The sequence below is a fragment of the Adiantum capillus-veneris genome, chromosome 5 (genome assembly GCF_014529385.1).
Source record: "Adiantum capillus-veneris isolate H3 chromosome 5, ASM1452938v2, whole genome shotgun sequence".
In the NCBI taxonomy this organism is placed as follows: domain Eukaryota; kingdom Viridiplantae; phylum Streptophyta; class Polypodiopsida; order Polypodiales; family Pteridaceae; genus Adiantum; species Adiantum capillus-veneris.
Genome location: NC_140935.1, coordinates 29042513 through 29062921, shown reverse-complemented (window position 1 = coordinate 29062921; position 20409 = coordinate 29042513). Strand labels below are relative to the sequence as shown.

The following is a 20409-nucleotide window of genomic DNA, read 5'->3' as shown; positions in this document are numbered from 1 at the left end:
TACCTATACACATCCAAGCTTTTAAACAATATGCAGATATGAAAGATATTGATAAAGATGAATGGGGTAAGTACTTCCTACAGAATTTGAAGGATGCAGATAGCAGGAAGTGGTATTACCACTATCCAACACGCAAACTTTGGACTTACAACAAGTTGAAAAAGGAATTCCTTTTGGAGTACAGTGAGAATCATAAGGATGAAGACATACTATGCGAGTTGGACAAGATTAATTAGAGCACGTTGTCGGTGAGAAGCTATGTGAAAATAATTAAGGAGCTCACCAGACAACTTAATGAACCTCCTTCAGGAAACAGGATGCGTGTTTGGTTTCTAAGTGGATTCAAAAGCAAGAAACTTAGAGTGAAAGAGGTACCAACACCAACTAGAAAGTTTAATAATCTGGTACAGAGAGCTCTAAAATAAGATAAGGGCCGTAAGAGGAGAAGAAATTTGAGTGAGAGTGAATCATTGATTGATCCAGTTCAAATTAGGATTCTAGTTCGTCTAAATGTGAGTAAAAGGACCAATCAAAGATTATTATTCTTTTCGCATTCTCTGGCAAATGTCGCACGTCTTGCAAAAAGTTCTAACATTTGATATCATACTCTACCACCATAGACCAGCTTGAAGAATTATATTGTAAGTGATATCAGTAGAGAAGTGTCCACCTGAACTTTCAGTGTGCGCTTTAGTAATTACTCGCATCTTGGCTTACATTGGTGCACACCTTCTCATAACTCCATCCATACTTACCTAGTCGATACAAAGATCCTACTATGACAGTAAACCTCATACTTCTGAGAATGAGAGCCTTCTTACTAGATTGTGACCAATCCTCTGGTATTGCATCATATGAAAGGATTTCATACACGTCCTGCCACTCTGAATCTAGCTCCTCCAGTCATTGTCTGATTTAATTCAACCTCCACTAGTTCATGTCTTAAGGCAGTCGATAAGATACCTTCTATAATTCTGGATAGGAACTCTACACCACGGTGAGTCTTGCCAAACTAATCTCACCAATACCACTCATGCATAGCACGACTCCGCTCTTAGTTGCAAAGCTTGGTGGCTTCATTTACGGTGGTTGCTTGCATGGTTGAAGGTATGTGGTGCCTAGTCATCTCCAACGCACCAAAAACCCGCCAACCCGAGGCAATTCTCCCCCCCCCCCCCCCCCCCCCCCCCCCTCCCCTCTCTCTCTCTCTCTCTCTCTCTCTCTCTCTCTCTCGCGCACGAGCTTAGGCTCATTGAAAGCAGAAAGTACCCGACTATGGATACACAATGGACTATGGCTTGGACCCCCAATAGTGCTTGCAATGATGATGGGGGAGGACAACAAACTGAGGATTTTCACATGGTCAAAATTGTCACAAGTTCACATCCCAAGCACCACCCTTCTCAGCACAATGCTTTTTTATCATGGCTTCTCCACATTTTTTACCACTCCCATGCCATGTCTCTCATATGCATCTCAACATTCGAGCCTCCACCTTGCATGCCGACTTCACCGCTCTATCAAAAGTACATTGGCCATACCATTCAATAACACGAATATGAGGGGACTTCATCACCATCTGGCAAGAGTAGTCAAGCAGGTGCATGCGAGGAGGAGACGACGGACAGAATGCAAAAGACCTGCCACAATAAGCTATGAAGTAGTGACTTCACCATAAACCATGCAAATTGGAAGTTTTCAGTGCTAAGAGAGGCGTTTGAATGAGTTTATGAGTGCGTATTTGGCTTATGTCGTTATGTAGTCATAGGTTGCCTTGTTTTTGGATCGTAATGTTTGTCTTTTTTTTTGTACTTCTCCATATGGAGTTGAAATGTGGAATTTCTTTGCAATCATGTGTTACTTCAAGCACAACAAACTTGAGTGTTTTGTGACGGTGCGATCCCCCTTCCATAATGGCCCACAAACCCTTGCAGTGTTCACCCTTGGATGAAAATGGTATAGCCATAAGCTTTGTGTGTCACTGACTACACCACCCCTCTTTTGAGATTGACGCTTGAATTTGTATCGAAGCATTGGCCTTCATGCAATGAAAACAACATCAAATGCAATTGAAACTCAAGTGAAAAAACAAGCCCAAAGCCAAATGATGACATATGATCTTGTACACATAGAGCGCCCATGACATGAGGAATTGTCATATACAATTTGATTACGAAGCTCACTATAATGATGTCATCCACATTGTGGGAGTCACGCCCCTTTTAAAACCTAAAATATGAAGATATCACATAATCTATTCATTCCCCTTGAGTATGTGGAGATTACATCCCAATCATAGTGTCTTTATAATTGACACTATTTTGTATGCAGAGTAGTATGACACAACAAATTGCTATACGATTGACTCGATCCAATCATTCGAAGCGCAAAAGTGATTGTTATTGTGAATGAAGTACAGTCAATACCAAAAGCATTATAATTATGCAATCCACATTGGGGAAGTCACGTCCTTGATAAAATATCATATCATCACTTCCTTCTCCTTATGGAGAAGTCATATTTCTATTGAAATTCCACAAGACTCATATTATGAGGGCACTTCTTTATGTACCTCATAAGGGAGAAACTCATTAATGTCTATGAGACCAAAACAATGCATACAACAAAATGTATGGTTCATCTTAGAGAAAGAGAAAACAAGCCTAAAGCTTGGCAAAGACCAATTGCTATTGCCAATCACTGATAGGCTCTCTTTAAATGTGGTCTCCCTCTCAAGACATATATGAGAGAGAGAGAGAGAGAGAGAGAGAGAGATCTTGTTTCGCCGTATGTTCTCCCAAAGCTTCTGATAACTTTAATAGAGCGCAGTTGATGAAGTTTGCATTCAGATCCCTCCATAGGGCTCTTCTCAAGAAGAGAAATTGGCATGACAAGCCCAAGTCATACAATGCTTAAGTCTCAAATGAAGATTAACATCTTTCCTCTCGTAGTAATAGGTATTCAAGCTGATTCACATACAATTGAGGGAAGAGCCTCAATTTTTATACTTTCACAAGCAAAGAGTTTATTTCAATGGGTGCCGATCAGACTATATTTCGCCATGTCAGACACTAATGCTGTGTAGATATCCTAGTTCCCAAACTCAACATAGTATTATATGATTTACGGGATACGATAGAACTTTGGGATACCTTGCAAAAAAATATTTCTTTGCCAGAATTTCAGAGTGTTTTGGAATAATTGAGATAGTTAAGCCCTCACACGTGTACAAGGTGATTGCCAAAGACAACCACAATCCTTTCTGACTATACAACCGTCGATGACATCAAAAGCTAGCAGAACAACTTTCATTGCTCTTCTTAATCACAAAAGTCTCATTGTTGACCGGATGGTTTAAAGGTTGTAAAGCTTCATGAAACATTTTACTAGAGGTCTTGGGGAAGATAAATGGAGTACATATTGAGGAAGAAGGAACGAACCAAAAACAGATTTTATTAACGTCTTCGAAAGGCCAAACTCGGCCTATGAGACGAACACCATGTACATGTGTGATGCATCCTCTGTCATCCCAAAAGAAAAAAAAAAAAGCTAACCAAAAGGGAAAAAGTGGATTAAGGAGACTATTCAAGAACTAATACGATGACATTTACTAAGTGCCATTTTTACTCTTATGTACCTTTGTACCATTAGATGGCAAACCCCAACTTTTCAATGCATGCAACCTGGCAAACCCCTGTAATTGCATGCCACAAAATGTGGAGTACAAATGGAGACTAAAACAATTCATTATAAACGATATCATCACATAGTAAACCGGAGACAAAAAAGTCAGAATATTTTCATATTCCTCTCCAAGACTTGCTTGAATAAACACTGTCAGGACAAGGGCCCTGTGGGGATAGCGCTTAGGGAGCACACCCCATAGGGAGAGGCAATTCAAGGGCTATCTATCAGCAAGGGCCTATATATAGGAGGTTGGGTGGAGATAGGCCCTTGCCTATCGATAGCTTCTGAACTGCTAGCTCCTTAGGGTCTACCTCCCACAGGACCCTTGTCCTGACAAAAACCAAGGCCATTGGTAGGCCCAAAGCATTGTCATACTTATAGCCTTTCCAAGTATGCAGATAATCATCCTCCAGAGTGTAAGAGATTTTGCATTAGAGCAAAACAAGACCCTTACTAATAGAGCAACCTGTCATTGGTGCTCTTGGCTCAAATCTTGTTCAGCGGCATGTAAACCATGGCATTTAACATGTCCTTTACAATGTGCGTATAGCTTTGGTTGCTTCCTAGAGTGCTCTAGCCTCTAAAAGAAAGAAAGCACCTCATAAGGTACTGTACGCGTATTAAAGATCTCAAAGCAGTTGACTTGCTGTATGTCTATGAGGCTTTGTAGTTCTTACTAACATTTCCATGCTTAACAACTTGCTATAGCCAGTGACAACCGTCCCTTTGTATTATGTGTAATTTTAAGGGCCCAAACCCTTCAAGTACATACATTACCCCTCCACTTGATGTCTTGATGTATATGACAGAGGAGGGGTGAAAATTGGGGGATTTTCAATGGCAAAAAGAGCTATGCTTTTGTGGGACTTACACATCCAACGGTCCGAAGTGAGCACATTCGACATCCAGTTGATTGGAGATCATAAACATTCTTCAAGAATCCCCTCTGGTTAGGTAAGCTGACAGGCTTCTTCACCTAGCTTTTGAGGGTCTGCAAGCAACCCCACAAACAAAGAAATGTTGGCAACTTAATGACGATGCGTGAATTCATCACCAAATTAGAACTAGCTATGTTACCTGATTGAGTAGCTTCAGAGCTGCCCCCCTGGTGAACTTCCTTGCAAATAAAAAGCAAGGCCTAGCTGTTCCGTTGCTGCTGCACCACTCCGTTCTGTATTCCGTCTCATAATAAACTGATGTAATGTTCTGTTAAAATGTGGAACAACCTCTCAAAATGTGTCATGAAATACAAAAGTCATCTTGAATGTGTGGCCCTTAGCTCCCACTCTCAAGCAGCACAAACTAGGCATTTTACAGGAAATGTGGGTGTTCTACCTTTTCTGCGGTGCATTTTGAGTGCCACATGTATAGAAGTCTTAAAACTCTGCACCTTACTAACCATACTCACATTGCTCTACAGCCACATCCTATTCCTTAGGCACACCCACAGGCTTTTTGATGTTATGCTAAACCATTTCTTGAAATCTCAACACTACATAAATTTGCTGTTGATAACAACATTTATACCTTGATACTGTTGATGAGCTCATCGCTTGTATCAGAAAGGGCAAAGGTGACAGGATGCCACCCCTTCCTTTCCCGGTTCTTGCCAGATTGATCCCATTGAGTGAAAGTAAGGGACCTTCTTTCAGTTTCATCCTCATGCCCTCTTATCTGATATTTTCCAAAGACATACAGCAACAAGGTAGTTAACAACTTGTATTCAAACTCATTCTAATGTCCAAAAGGTCTGAACTTACAAAGGACTAACATATGCCCACACGCAAAATCAAGAGACACAAAATACCTATCAAAGATAAAACATGTTGAACTAATAGAATGACTAATTTCATATTCAAATTGTTCTTCCAAAACAACAATACCAAGAACTTGATATTCTAAGAGACTGGCAAAATAAATTAGAGAAAATTATTTGAATAGACTTTTTATTAACTTCAAACTCTTGAAACATAATCCTAAGACGAAAGTATAAATTCTTAATTCCCAAAATAAGCTACAAACTGACAAACCTAAATGAACTGATACACAACAATATTGAACACAATCTCAAAACTTGACAGCATGCGACCTTAACTTTGTTGCTTGTCCAAACAGTACGTGAAAGACATCACCTTTGTCATGCATGGCTTAAGAGTCTTAGACAATAGCTACAACATAACTACTCGCTGTTGAACTCAGAGAGCATGCACAAAGTGGGAGAGAGGAGAAGAAGAGCACACAGGTATGGGTGGAGCACTGCAGCAATGTCTAGAGCCAATAGTGTAATTAAATATTATGAATGAATGGTTAAAGGTTAATTAAGTAGTCGTCAGAAATCTTCATGAAAGGCGTAACTTTCAGAAGAACCGACTAATACTTGTCAACATAAGCCGTGACTTTCTCATGTTCCCTGGGCAAGCCAATCCCATTCATTCCAAATGTCCTTCTTGAAGTCGGGCGGAAGAAATTGTTTGTAAAATTCAGATTTGAATTGAGTCCACGTTTTGTCTTGTGTACCTTACAATGGCTATACCACCAATTGCTTGTCGTCTCATTGAAATACATCCCAACATGACGCAACTTGGATTTTTCTGTGAAGTTCCCGATGGCTGTAGCATGGATAGTGTGTCGTGCTCTCTACAGTGAGTGCTTCTCAGTGCAATGTGCGTGACAATCTCACTCAAAACAGACAGAAAACAAAGGAACAATAGATAACAACGGAGCTCACAGAGACACAACAGCAGACCAAAACATATGACTCGACTATCTCAAAGAACGGATACAAACTCTGGCGTGGCAGCACATTCAGCTCCAGGCCCAGGACTCACAGGTACAATGGGGGTGTCGAGTCTCAGATGTGCAGGGATGGTGAAGACGTGCTGTGTGTATAGACTCGCTACTCTAGACGACGACGCTGGACTATATATGAAGAAGATAATTCACCAACGGCTCATAAAGGTCAGCCAACTAAGCCAATCTCCACACTGACTGGTGGTGGTGACCTGGCCACGATGTCCACTAGAACCACCGTCGTATCCTTGCCACGTGTCGTTGCCCAGCCCAAAGAGTCCGTCCAGTGTGAACCAAACCAAACCAACTGTACTAACTGTGTGTCTTGTGAAAGTGACAATGTAGCCTGCTACAAGTTGCCCGCCACAAGACCGTTCACCGTCCCAGTGAGAGGAAATACCGAAAAAACTTGAAAGAAAACACTAGGTGCCGCATCTGTACGTCTTTCTTGAAGCAGGTGCTAGGCCCAACCATGACCTTACATGCCTCAAAGTGGAGTTAAAGACACTGCACTCCTTGCAAACGCCTTAAGCCTTTGAATAGACAGGAACCCAGTATGATTGCATAGTCCAAGAATCCCAATTGGCAAAACAAATTGAGGCTCCACAGCAAAGAGATATGCTCGGTTTGGATCCAGCGCATCTTTATCTTCGATAACCATAGTGAGAGGAAAATGACCTGGTCCACGCTTGCAGATGAAGTTGCTCGAAAAGAGGATGACTAGAAGCTCGAGTAATACCGCAATTAAGGTTAAGCTCCATCGTGATGGCAGAACGAAAAGCACTTACAGCAACGAGATGGCAACCAGGTGAATGCTTGAAAGCCACAAGGAAATAGCCAAAATGCTCTTGAAGTGCAGGGGAGTCAATTGAGGAATAGGAGGGGATTGGTAGCTTGCTAAGGGGCTGATCAACGGGTGGGGAAAGAACTAGCTGAGGCTGAGGCTGGGAGGGGTGGCGAGGGCTGGATAGGGGTGAGGGGGCTAGATAGGGGCGAGAGGCGCTTCTATGATTCTTCATAGGCTCACCAGATCCAAAGGCTACCACCAAGGACGCACTGGGAGTAGCTTCTGTGACCTTCAACCTTTGTGCTGGCTCAGATGGCTCTTTTTTTTTTCCCCGAGAAAGAGATCCTTCTATTAGTTAATGAAAACTGCCCATAGGGCTACATCCACCTCTGCAAGGAGAGGGCTACAACAAGCATGATGGGGAGACTCTCCCAATGAAAAAACAGCATATATACAATGAGGCTAAATCAAGAGATGGGAGGAGGGAAGAGCCACACAGGTGGACAATAGTGCCATCTGAGCACCCCCTGGACTATGGTGTAGAAAGGCCCAGGGCACCAGAGTCGAAGGAAAGCCTCGCGGCGCTCCCGCATGTGGTCGGAGCTACCCTGTAGTCCCTCAAGCTGTCCTCTGAGAGTGTGGATCAGCTCTAGCCAAAAGTCACGAACAATCTCTGCTGGTGGCATAGGGCGAGCCTCAAAGATGCGGAAACAGCGGGCCCGCCAGATGAACCAAAGTGTCAGGCCACTGATGAGCTCCCAGCACTCCTCTCTCTCACTGCACCACTCTTGTGGAGTAAGCTCTGTAGCAGGCTGGAATGTAGGTCGCCCCCCTTGCATCACTATCATCCTGCTGGTGGAAGATAGCTCAAACTGAAGTGCCGGGCCGGTGAGTGTGGACCAGGCCGCTGCCCCCCAAGTGTACTGTCGAGCTGTGGAGAGAGCAGGCATCAGCCGAAGAACTCGTAGCCACACCTGCTGGGCCGAGGGACAGTCCCAAAGACAATGGCGCTGACTCTCCACCAACTGGTCACAGGCTGCACATGTGGCCGAGAGACCACTATGCACAAGCCAACTCCCTACTGCTGTGGCTTTGTGTGCAACCAACCACTGAAACAAAGTGACGCGCCTCGGCTGTCTGGAGTCCCACAGCCTCTGCCAAAAGTTTGCCAAGAACTCGACTGTAAGGCCCTCCTCCTGCCAATGACGTGCTGCAGCGGGGCGGGCCTCTCTCTGTGCTGCAAGTATATGACGTCCAAGCCGAACAGTGTACTGAAAGAAGGGGACTCCTGGGCGGTCTGCAGAAGAGAGAGGATCCCTCCATAGCCACTCACCAGGATCCCACTGTACTCGTGCCAGTGGACAACACTCCCAAGCACATAGCCTCCAGTGTCCAGTCTCAAGAGCTGCTGGGTCAGGGTCTATGACGCAAGTCCTCCCACAGATGCCCACAACTCGTATCCTCTGGAAACAGCACTCTGCTACCTGCGGGGCCTCTACTGCAACTCGCTGTAGTCGTCCCCCACCCTGAAGCTCGAAGAACAGGGCTGGGACAGTCTCTGAGCAAGCCCTGACTGAAATGAGAACCTCCAGTCGTGTGAAGGCTCCCATCCACCGGGGTGCTACTGGCTCGAGAGGCGTGAGCCACTCAGCTGGAACTGACTCTGAGATGTCCTGACACATACTCTGCACCCCTCTCATGCCCTGTAGCTGTAAACCCTGCACCTCCTCTGACAAACCTGTGAACTCTAGCCAGTCACCTAGAGAGCGCGCTGGACCTGCTGCCATGGGACCCCAAGATACATGAGGCCGACTCCCAACCAAGTGGCCTCTCTGAGTGCTAACCATGGGGTTCCAGACGAGGGCTTGCTGTAGGCGCTCCTCCGTGCACGTCGGCTGTCTCTGCTCTAGGCCACGCCGTAAGAGCTCCCAAGATCGAAGCAAACTCACAGCGAAGCGGTCCTCCAGTCTCATGCTCAAACCAACTCGACGCAACTCTGTGAAGATCCATCTGGTCGAAGGTTGCCAAGGGCCTCCTGACTGAGGCACCCTGGCATGAAGCCTCTGCAACAAGAACTCCTTCCAAGGCTCCTCGCCTAGAAGAAGTCCTCTGACGACGAGCTTCCCAAGAAGGGCTCTGCTCTGCTGTGCTGGATCAATGATCCCAAGCCCTCCCTGAGAACAAGGAAGTGTGATGACCGACCAAGCCACCTTGGCTCGGGCACTTTGAGTGTCACGACCTGACCAAAGGAAGTTCCTGATCAGCCTCTCAACCTGACTGATACAAGAACTCCAGAAGATCCGGCAAGAAGTAATGTACCACATAGTCGCCAACAACACCTGGTTGGCAACTACTACCAGGTAGCGAAAGTCGTACTGAGCTCCAATGTAACAGCTTTCTCCTGATGGACAGGAGAAGAGGAGCAATCTGCTGCTCGGGGGACAAGTCCAAACCAACTTGACAACCCAAGTACCGAACTGCAGTCCTTTGGGGAATCCACCTGAAACCCTCTCCTGGCATCCAATCTGGCACAGGAGCACTGCCAACCGAGAAAGCCACTGTCTTTCTCCAGTTGATCAGTGCGCCCGATGCACAACAGAAGGTCTCCAAAGCCTGCTCACATCTGTGTAGATTGGCCTCCTGGCCCTCTAAGTACAAGGCTGAGTCGTCGGCAAACTCAGCGTCCAGAAGCTCATCCCCCCGTATAGAGAGTGCTAAGCCCCTCAGACCAACCTGCTGTGATACCAAAAATCTGCTCATCGCCTCCGCATAGAACAGAAAGAGAAAGGGGGCAAGAGGACAACCCTGTCTGACCGATCGTGTGAGCATGAAGCGCTCACCTCTACCTCCTGCCAAAAGCACCTGACTGTGAGCCTATCTGTACAAAGCTAACACCCCTCGGATCCAAGCATCTGAGAAGCCCATCCTGCGTAGAGTGCCCTCTAGAAAGTCCCAGTCAACTCTGTCGTATGCCTTCTCAAAATCGAGAAGAAGAATCACAAGGTCCTCCCCACGGAGCCGTGCCAGGGCAGAAGCCTCCCAGAAAGTGAAGATGTTGTCAAGGACATTGCGCTCCTTGACAAAACCTGTCTGAGTCCCATGTATAAGGCTCTCCAAAAGTGGCTGAATCCTCAAACTCAGAGCCTTGGCAAGAATTTTGTAGGCTGAGTTGAGGATGGTGATGGGGCGCCACTGACGAATCTCATCCAAGGAGCCACCCTCCTTTGGAATGAGGTAAATCAGGCCCTCACTCATGCTATCTGGCATCACTCCTGTGTGCAGAATGTACTGAAAGGCACTACAAAGATCTGGGCCAAGCAAGTCCCAGTACTCCAAGAAGAAGCTGGGAGTCAGCCCATCCTCACCTGGACGGCTACCACGAGGGAGGGCCCTAAGAGCCGTGTGCAGCTCCTCAAGCTGAAGAGGCATCTCTAGCCTCTGCCGCATCTCCTCAGTCACTAGACAAGGCATCTGTGCCCAAACCTGCTCCCTGCATGCATCCTGCCGCTCTGACTGGGGCTCAACCAACAGTAACTCACGGTAAAAGTCAGTAGCAACTGCACGCATATCCTCGGGCTCACAAACAACTGACCCATCAGGTCTCCTCAACTGATTGACCTTGACATGCGAGTGTCGAGGTCCCACTGTCTCAAAGAAAGCACCTGTCACTCTGTCACCCACCTGTGTCACCCACCTGAGTCCACTGAGATGCCTGTCGGTGAAAGGCAAACTCATGACGCCTCTCCTCTGTGCAAGCAAGCTCCTGTCGAGCCTGCTGTAACTGCTCCTCCAACCATGGACTGTCTGGATGTTGCTCCTGCATCCTCTGTAGTGAAGCAATGCCTAGAGATTACTAGGCTCATCAGACAGGACTTGATTCAACTGGATACGAAGAGGACATGGATACAACCTACACATGAGCTAGGTACGAAGATGACTTTCTATAGAGAGCATCTTCTCCAACTCACGGAGGATGGTTTTGTGATCAGACCAAGATACATGGACACTCATCTATTCCACGGGATTCGATGTGCTATTGGTCAGATACGCACATCCTCACATGAGCTAGAGATCGAGATAGGCAGACTTAGAGGAGTACCCGCTGAGTCCAGGATTTGTCAGGTGTGCCAGATAGAGCTAGAGACAGAGCTAAATTACATATGTCACTACCCAGTATACTATGAGATACGAGGCTGCTTTCACTATCCATTCAGAGAGGGTTTTGGGCCACTTTCTAGAGTCATGAGATACCAGGATCAGAGATGCCTCGGATTATACTTACTGGAGATTCGCAAACACAGAGAGGACCTTTTGAAGAGGGGTAAGAGGGGTACAATGAGAGAGATCCAGCAACAGCGGAAGATTACAAATTTCTTTCAGTCACAGACAGAGGAGTCCGAGCAGCCTCAACAGCATAACACCACCAGAGGCCCCAGAGGCATACTGCTTGATCAGGCGATAGAGTTGGGGCGGTCCCGTCGCCCACGGATGAGGGGGCCCTCTCGACATTGACGCAGACTGCGACAGAGGATCCATACCATACTGGTGCGACGTAGGAGCCGTCCCGACAGAGTGCCTACCTTGGAGGACATTGAATCTCTATAGCCTTTTGGATACTGATGTATATGTATATGATGCCTCGACTGTCAGAGAGCTCCATTGTATCAGCTCACCCCTTTGTATTCCCCTTGTATCAGCTTTCATCCCACCCCTATCCACTATTTTCTTTTCAGCTCTTTGTACTTTTTGTACCCAGACCTGGTATTAGATTCACCACATGTAACCTTTTGGTCTCATAGGTCATTTTGGCCTTTTGAAGACGTTAATATTACATTTCATTTCTCTCTCTCTCTCTCTCTCTCTCTCTCTCTCTCTCTCTCTCTCTCTCTCTCTCTCTCACACACACACACACACAAGAGCATACATCTGACAGCCCCTTCATGAGATCCATCAACAGATGTTTTCAAGTGAGTTCCAATCCATCCCGTCTGCTAAGATCCATCTGACTCGTCCCCAAATAGTTGGTCTAAAGGTAAGGCTTTGGCCTCTCAACCTACGGGTTGTGGGTTTAAATCCCCCGTTGGGTCACACTCTAGAGGGACACCTTGTGCTCACCTAGTGTTCATGTTGCTAGGGCTCTTGCCCTTGGACACTCGAGTGCATCCTCCTCCTGGGGTGGGTCACCCAAGGAGGAGGTTCCTAGCTAGTTGCTACGAGTTTTCTCCGTTGTTCCCAGCACGTGGTGCATCAATTAGGTGGCCATGGTGATGCCTACGCCTGACCATGTAACATGGCTAATATTTGGAAGGGATAAGCACCTTCCCCCGTGGGCCCTCTGGTGTGTCGAAAAAAAAAAAGATCCATCTGACTAATGTGCAAAGCAAAATAAAAATTTGTTTGGCTTTACTAGTGGTGTAAGTACTTCTCTATAGGAGTGCTAAAGCGCCTTAACAGGGACCATAACAAAAGGGCAAAGGACTATGGATCTGAATTCCTTGTCAACAGGGCATGCTAAGAGGAAACTAGTACGAATCTCAACAATCTCCTGCAATTAAGTGCATAATGTGCAATTTAGTCTTGTGATAGAGCTTATCTCGAAACAAAGTAGGTTTTTTAGGAGAATCGAAATTTAGATAATCATAACAATGTTGCAATGCATTTTGAGACTTGCTAATGGATAGAGCTTGAAAATGTAAACAATCAAGTCTTCTAAGCATCATAGGGTACTTGAGATCCCAATGAATGCAGCTGTTTAAAGTAAATTTCAAATAAGAGTGATATGAAATATTTGAAAGAGATCAACATTTTATCATACAATAAATAGAAATGGAAAGAGAGATGCCACTCTTGTGTGAAAACCCAATCCACTATAAGAAAGATACCATATGTTTGGTGTCCTTTTGAAAGCTCTCAATCATTAAAAGAAAGAGAATCATACTGCTAGTAATGTCTGTACGTAGTGCTCGTCTGGAATACAATTGTGTTGCTTTGATGGATCCCCGTTCTGCAAAAGTATAGATGTCAAAAACAGTCAATAAAAATTCATGATGAGAAAAAAAAAAGAGAGAATTTAATGGTCTACCATATGTTGTTGCCTCCAAAATTCTGGCAATGGGCGCCTCTGCAAACACCTCTAAGTAAGTTGCATGAACGACAAGATTTACTTGGAAAATTTGACACACGCATAATACAACCTACGCATTAAAGGCTACAAAGTTTTAACTGCAACACTTGAAAACGCGATGCACTTGCAAGGGTTTTGATCTTCGGAATAGAGAGGTCTTGAGGCCATGTTCTACAGAAGGTATACTGTAGTTTAACTGAGTGCTTTGAAGATGTGATGTGGACGGAAATTGAACTATTCTTGGCTTCCAATCAAAAAAAACATTCAAACAGTCATATAAAACCTAGATACAGTTTCTGATAATCCTATAAAAGACACAAAAACAGAGTTTTAAAAAAAATTTGTTGCCTAAATACTTCCAACAAGATTTCTCATGCATACAGCTACATTAGCAAAGAGAGAAATGTGTTTTCTAGAATTTTTATCAGTAACTTACTTGCAAAAATATATTTTCTTGATATTAAAAGCAAGTGCTTTGCTTTGCTTCTGAAAATTACAAAGAGCTCATAGCCTGGTTTATAGCATAATGAGGTCAAGTGAAATTCTTCAGACTTGGAAGAACAGGCGAGGGCTGAGGTGCTTTTACTACAGAAGCTAGCTCCTTCAAAAGATCAGCATTTTAAACTAACCATAGCTCGAAAGGAATTATAACCCAAGCTTACTTTGCAATGCTGCTGAAATAATGGAAAAACATCAGTATCATAGGCCACAACAGCAGCATGATCACGCTTCAATGCAAACCACTGCAATTAACAAAAAGAAATATTTTAGTCCAAAAATTACAACATGAGACTACAGCCAATCTCTTAAATGACCGATGAAATTAATAAAAGGGCAAAAGTCCTTATTCTATTTCTATCTGAAACTAGAAGACTGAAAATTATGAATATTGTCTGCAAAAAGGGCAGGAAGCTAGTAACAAATGGTCTCTTATACCACAAATGTTTTTGGAGATGTATGATTGGAGTGTTGCCAGTTTATAAGCTTTTAAAACATGGTGTAACTTCGCCTCACTATCTGAGATATTATCATGCCACAAACGCTGTTCCTTACCTTTTGCTGTATTGTTCTGAAAACTTGAGACTTCTTGATTGTGCTCACTACACAGATTCATGCCAGATTTCTCTTTTGGACTTTTGGGAAACTCTTTTGACTTTTTTATTTGATTTGGCAGCCATTGAGCTATATTCCAATTCATGCATGTGGTAAAGATTGTGGTCTCTCTGGTCTATTGGACTCAAAAATTAGATATTTTACAAACTGAGGGATTTCCTCCTCTCTTTAGGTAGTTTGTTGCTGCAGCAACCATATATGATTGCTGCAAGCTTAACGATCTTTGATTTCTTTGATTCAATATTATTTCAAATAAGCTTCTTACCAAAGCTCGTTCATGTTGTACATTTAGGGCATGATAAGCATAGTTTTCACAAAAAAGTACGAGTTGTGTGTGTGCAAACACATGGGCTAGTCTCAGTTATGCCACTTTCCAATTGTGACCAGCATTCACATATATAGCCTGGTGAAATTGTTATGCCACTTTCTAATTGTGACCAGCATTCACATATATAGTCTCAGTTATGCCACTTTCCAATTGTGACCAGCATTCACATATATAGCCTGGTGAAATTGTTCCTGAGGGTCAATTGGTTAGGCATCTTGGTTACCTCAATGGCTGGGATGTTCGTTAATGAGGACTCTTGGGTCTTGACTCATCTAGAATGCAATATCAGCTATTAGAAGCTTTCTACTTGGTCACTACGTGTTCATCTGACAATCTGTCAAGTCCATTTTTTGTGCGCTATGTACAGTTTCATCACCCATTGTTGCTTGGAAGGGATAGCACCTTGATCAGTTTATGTTCAGGCCTTTAAATGTTTGTGGCACAACCAATCTGATTGTAAAGGTTTGCATTTGCTCAAAGCATCTCTTGTGTGCTCACCTAGGATGCATGAAGGCTTCAACGTTCTCGATATCGTTATCATATGCTTGCACATAATAATGTCACGTGCACATCTAACCCTATGTGTACGTGGACAAGATACTTCATGACAGGGTTCAGTTAGCCTAGATTAGGTAGTGTTCTGGCACTTTTGTGAGTGTGTTCGCAGACCGTGCATGTCCAGGCACTTAGAGTAGATGCATATCCTTTGGTTGCACACAGCATGATCATCAGATTACCATCAAAACCCATCAGGAGCATTTTTACAGTGCACAGACCTATTTTCCCTATTTTAGCCATTTTTCACTTATTATTATTAATAAGTGACTTTGTTGGGAACCTGGGTAGGGCAATTCTAGTAAGTCAGTATATAAAAAAAGCTAGAGCTAGCAGCTTCTGGCAGAAGAGGCAGCAGGACCCGGCGTCCGACATGGCGTCCGACAGTGCACCTTCTCAGCAAGACTCCCCGACAGGCCAACCTAGGGTTTTCCAGCCAACAGACCAAAGACCAACCTAGCGTTTTTCATCAAGATTCAGCCCTGGCGTCTTGCAGTTGCAGATCAGCCCTAGCGAGAGCAAATCTTTGCAGACTCCCTAGCGTTATTGCATCAGGAAGCAAATCAGCCCAGCGTTTTTGCATTGCAGATTTACCTCAGCGTTTTGCAGATTCCCGGCCGACAGATTCAGTCAGCCCTAGCAGTAGCGTTTTCAGTTTTCAGCATCAAGACACCGCAGTAGAAGTCCCAAACCTCACAGACCTCACCTTCTAGCAGCAGATCCTCGCCGCACGGTCAGATCAACGAGCGTTTGCAGTTTCAGCCCGGAAAACGCAGCTTTCAGCATCTGCATTTTCAGCGCATCGTCGGCGGATTGTCGTCATCGCCGTCGTCACCGACATAGAGTCAAAATTCAGCAGATAAAGATTTGCAGATTTCAGCCCTTAGCGTTTTCAGATTTCAGCCCGTCTCATCGTCGTCCTCATCGTCGTCGACATCGTCGGCAAGCCCAAGCATTGTAGAGATTTCTGCAATCAATAGTAGACCGCTCTCGCCATAGAGAGTGGGGCCTTCGGAGGAGGGTTTGACAACATTCTGGTGTCGTATTCTTCTCTCTCTATCTTTCGGTCTCAGCACCTTCATTCCCAGTGTTTGCCACTTTGTTTGTGATCATTTGCACTGTCTCACTAAAGGAACGGAAGGCTCTCCCTTCCGTAAGTAAAAGGAACCTTGAGCACAGTTCGGAGCACTCATCTTAAGCAAAGTTCAACATTCACATCCGCTGCACCTTACAAATAAGGCCTTTTCTTCAACAATAATAGCATTGGACTTGGCCATTAGCAGCCTTGTGTGGGTACATGAGAATTCATACTTATGCTCATTGGATAATGGAATATACAGCTCTCATATGTGCGTGTGGTGATATATTCCGGTTGCTTGTATACTACTTTTTTTTATCTTGAATTGGAAACACTATTTGTGTTATCGTCATTTATCTGACCATTTGATGCACCCTGGCAATTTGCTGTGATCTCAGAACATTCATCAAAGTCGGGATTGTCTCCAATTGGGGGATTCCACTTCAACCCTTTAAGGTCTGTTATCATTGTTATCAGCCTTCTTACATGGGTCCACCCATTCAAGTTGTATATTATTGTAATCAATACAAACATTTTTACCAGAAAACGTGTGTGTGTTGATTTCAGCCCGTACTCCTATACGGCATAATGATGAGCGGAAACTGGCTAAATGGCACCCCCAAAGGCAGCATGCTTTTGTTGATAAAGGATGTGATTCCAAGCAGTTTTTCAAGCACTTGCATCATTCTCAAATCGATCTAAGGACATCAAAAGAGTTAAGCTTTCCTCTGGCGAACGGACATCTTCCTCCCAACAGTTGGCAGAGGCTTTGGTTGCACACTATGGAAAGATCTTTGAAGCATCGCCCCCTCTTACCCAAGAAGCTAGACAGGCACGCAATCTTTTTCTGTCACATGTGGCTCCAATTATCTCTATACAGCAAGCACAAGTTTTGGAGGTTGTGTTCACTGAGGCAGAGTTGCATGCAAGTCTGCGAGATTTAGGAAGATGGAAATCTCCTGGTTGGAATGGGCTTACTGTTGAGTTCTTCCTCTCCTTTTTTTGGGAACACCTTAGGGAACCTTTATTGGTAATGGTGAATATGGCTTGGGAGAAGCAAGATGTACCCCTTTCTTGGAAGGAGGGGCTGCTCAAGCTATTGCCAAAGCACGTCTTCTGTGATCAATTTTCCCATTGGCGGCCTATCACTTTATGTCGGTAGTCTACAAGTTGATGGCCAAAATGATAGTCAACCATATTAACGATTATCTGCATGAAGGACTTCATAAATCCCAGATGGTTTCATACCTCGCCGGCACATCACTGACAATTTGGTGAATGTCATCATAGGCATGGAATATGCGAAATACACTCAGCAAGATGTGTTGGTTATGCAAGTTGACATTGAAAAGGCTTTTGATACTGTTTTATGGGATTATATCGCGGAAACAATGCGAAGGCTGAGATTTGGGCCAAAAATTTCGCAAGTGGTCTTTCTCCTATATGCTCAGAGCACTTCTGTAGGTCTGTTGAGTGGTTCTCTGCTTGGAATTTAGGGCGTTCGGTCAGACAAGGGTGTCCTCTCATTGCATTGCTTTATGTAATTGCTTCGCACCCCTTGTCATATCTTGAGGCTCTCACTTCCTTGGGTCATCTACATGGTCTTGCTCTACCTTCTAGAAAGAAATTTATCAGCCAAGCATATGCTGATGACTCTTTTCATGCCAAAAACATTAAGGAGTATGTACAACAGATTATGCATGCTCTGCATTTATTTGGCTTGGCAACTGGACTGCATGTTAATTTTCGTAAATCCAAGTTGATGCCTCTGAAGGAATTTGATTGGCATAGGCTTTTATGGCTAGGGGAGATTGTTACCCCTCAGACCATAGTACGCCATCTTGGATATCCGATCGGTTGGAATGTATCCGCAACGCAAAAACTTGAATGGGTGCTCCAAAGAATGCACTTAAAGCTTAACTATTAGAAATTGTCGACCTAGCCATTGCATGTGCAACTCAGAATTGTCCAAAGCATAATGATGGCCTATGTGCAGTTCTACTTGCCACTTTTACGCTGGCCCCAACGGCGCCTTGGGTCCCTTATGTCATGTATGTTGGAACATTTTTGGCGTACTTCCTCCCACAAGAAAGGACTGCGGTTTCTATCAATGGATAAGTTATGCACACCTAGCGGCTGGGCGGGATTAATATTCTGGATTTACGCCGCATTTTTTGTCTCAAAAAGCTATGCTTCTACCTACGGTGGTGAACCAGCGATAGCCATGGACGCTCATGGTTTCACATTTATGTAATGGAATTGTCACGCAATCTTTTGTTCATTGGCATCCTTCATATTGGGATGTCACTTTTGGGCAATTGGATGGCCATATTCCGGGATGTCCTTTCACTTCATCTCTTGTTGCAAATTGGAAGGCTGTTACTTTGCACTTATCTTAGCATGGTCATCTCCGCCAGGAAACTCAATTCGATTGGAGAGCATCCATTGGGGCAAAGTATTCTCTCTTACTTTGGTTCAGCGCTCTCGACAAGCTTACTTTCTTTTGTAAAAAGGGATTTGCCAGGTTGATCAAGTGGTGGATAATGCGGGACAGGTTCTTTCTTTTCCGGTTGTTGCTCTTCGTTAATGAGTTGGGAGCTCATTATCAACATTTGTGACAGCACATTCAGCAGCTACTTACAGGCGTTTCTCTAGTGCCTCCACTGCTTGGGGACTCCAGCTATCTCGAAATGTAGTCTTCCTTTGAAAGAGAGATTATTTTTGTGGAGATGCTTAGTAGGGGTGTTACCTCTTGGATGCTACCTGGAATCTCATTACATCACATCGGCTCGATGTGTGCGTTGTTCTCATAGTGCTAAGACTCTTGCTCGTTTGCTTTGGTATTGCCAGCATAGTAGGGATTTTGTTCACCGTGTTACTCAATCCCTGGGTTTACGTTCTCCCTCACAGCATTTTGAAAAACATTTTTGTTTGGAGTGCTTCCTGCTCCCTTCAGATCTCATAAGATCTTCCTTTCTTGGGTATGATTCTGGTTGCTTTGGGGTATCTGGACTTCAGAAACCAATTGATGTTCCGCCAGCCTCCCTCGGATATCTTTGCTGCATTTAAGCTCTCCATCAGACAAACATTACAGTTCTGCATCGACACTCGTGACATATCTATGGATACTTTTGAGTTGTTTACGCTTGCATCCTTTTGATGTATAGCCCTCTTCGTTTGTATACCCTTTTCTTTGTGGGTGGGTTTTCCTCTTGTTGAGGTTTCCCACAAATGAACATCAATTTATACATTAAAAAAAAAAAAAGGTGTTAGGGGGCCACGGCGGGGGGGGGGGGGGGGGGGGGGGGGGGGGGTGTTGGGGGGGGGGATGATGTAAAGTAACAAAAATCAAACCTGTGATCCTTTCCTCCATTTATCTCTTTGAATGATAGGAGCCATCTTCGGATTGTAACGGCTTTCTTTGACATCCGAAAAGCTGTTTTGAAAAACAACAACAAAAGTGAAAAAGACATAAACCCCAAATCTTGCCCAACAATATCAATGCCACACAAAGATTTTGGAAGAACAATATGTGGCCTCCACAGCTTAGCTCAAACAAATAATTAGCTACTAACATTATTATTCATTTCCTCTAACCATTAATGCAAAAAACAACATATACCGAAAAAACCTTATTAGATTCATTTTGTTTTATGCAAAGAGATGGTTCCATAAGTTGAGAACAAGTTCTGCAACATTACATTCAAGTTTTCAATTCTATCCTCAAAACGGCCTGCATTTCCCCTTCTAATGCTGTGTACATCTCTGCTCAAAATTCACCTTACATTTCTTCTTGCAGGTCCTTCCTCATATGTGAATCCATATCATTCTTGTGAGGTTCCGTACATCTCTCTTTCCTCATGAGGCTCAGTCAGCCTCAATCATCACCTGCACTTTCTCATACATGAGTTCATCTTTCATTTAAAAAGCTTCCCTGCTCTTAACGA

At 44.3% G+C, this 20409-nt stretch overlaps 1 protein-coding gene across 3 annotated transcripts in view; it reads right to left on the bottom strand.

Moving 5' to 3' along the window:
• Positions 1 to 3730: 3730 nt before the first annotated feature.
• The window catches only part of LOC147457066 (Core-2/I-branching beta-1,6-N-acetylglucosaminyltransferase family protein), an 82147-nt gene continuing 65468 nt past the window's right edge, over positions 3731 to 20409 (bottom strand). For all 3 annotated transcript variants that reach the window (XM_086512089.1, XM_086512090.1, XM_086512091.1), the window contains 7 exons: positions 19817 to 19898; positions 14051 to 14131; positions 13347 to 13385; positions 13203 to 13268; positions 5215 to 5361; positions 4765 to 4893; positions 3731 to 4678 (listed from right to left, as the gene is read on the bottom strand). In XM_086512089.1, the coding sequence (XP_086368215.1) occupies positions 4664 to 4678; positions 4765 to 4893; positions 5215 to 5361; positions 13203 to 13268; positions 13347 to 13385; positions 14051 to 14131; positions 19817 to 19898 (559 nt within the window). In that variant the 3' untranslated portion in view covers positions 3731 to 4663. The remainder of the gene's footprint in view (positions 4679 to 4764; positions 4894 to 5214; positions 5362 to 13202; positions 13269 to 13346; positions 13386 to 14050; positions 14132 to 19816; positions 19899 to 20409) is intronic.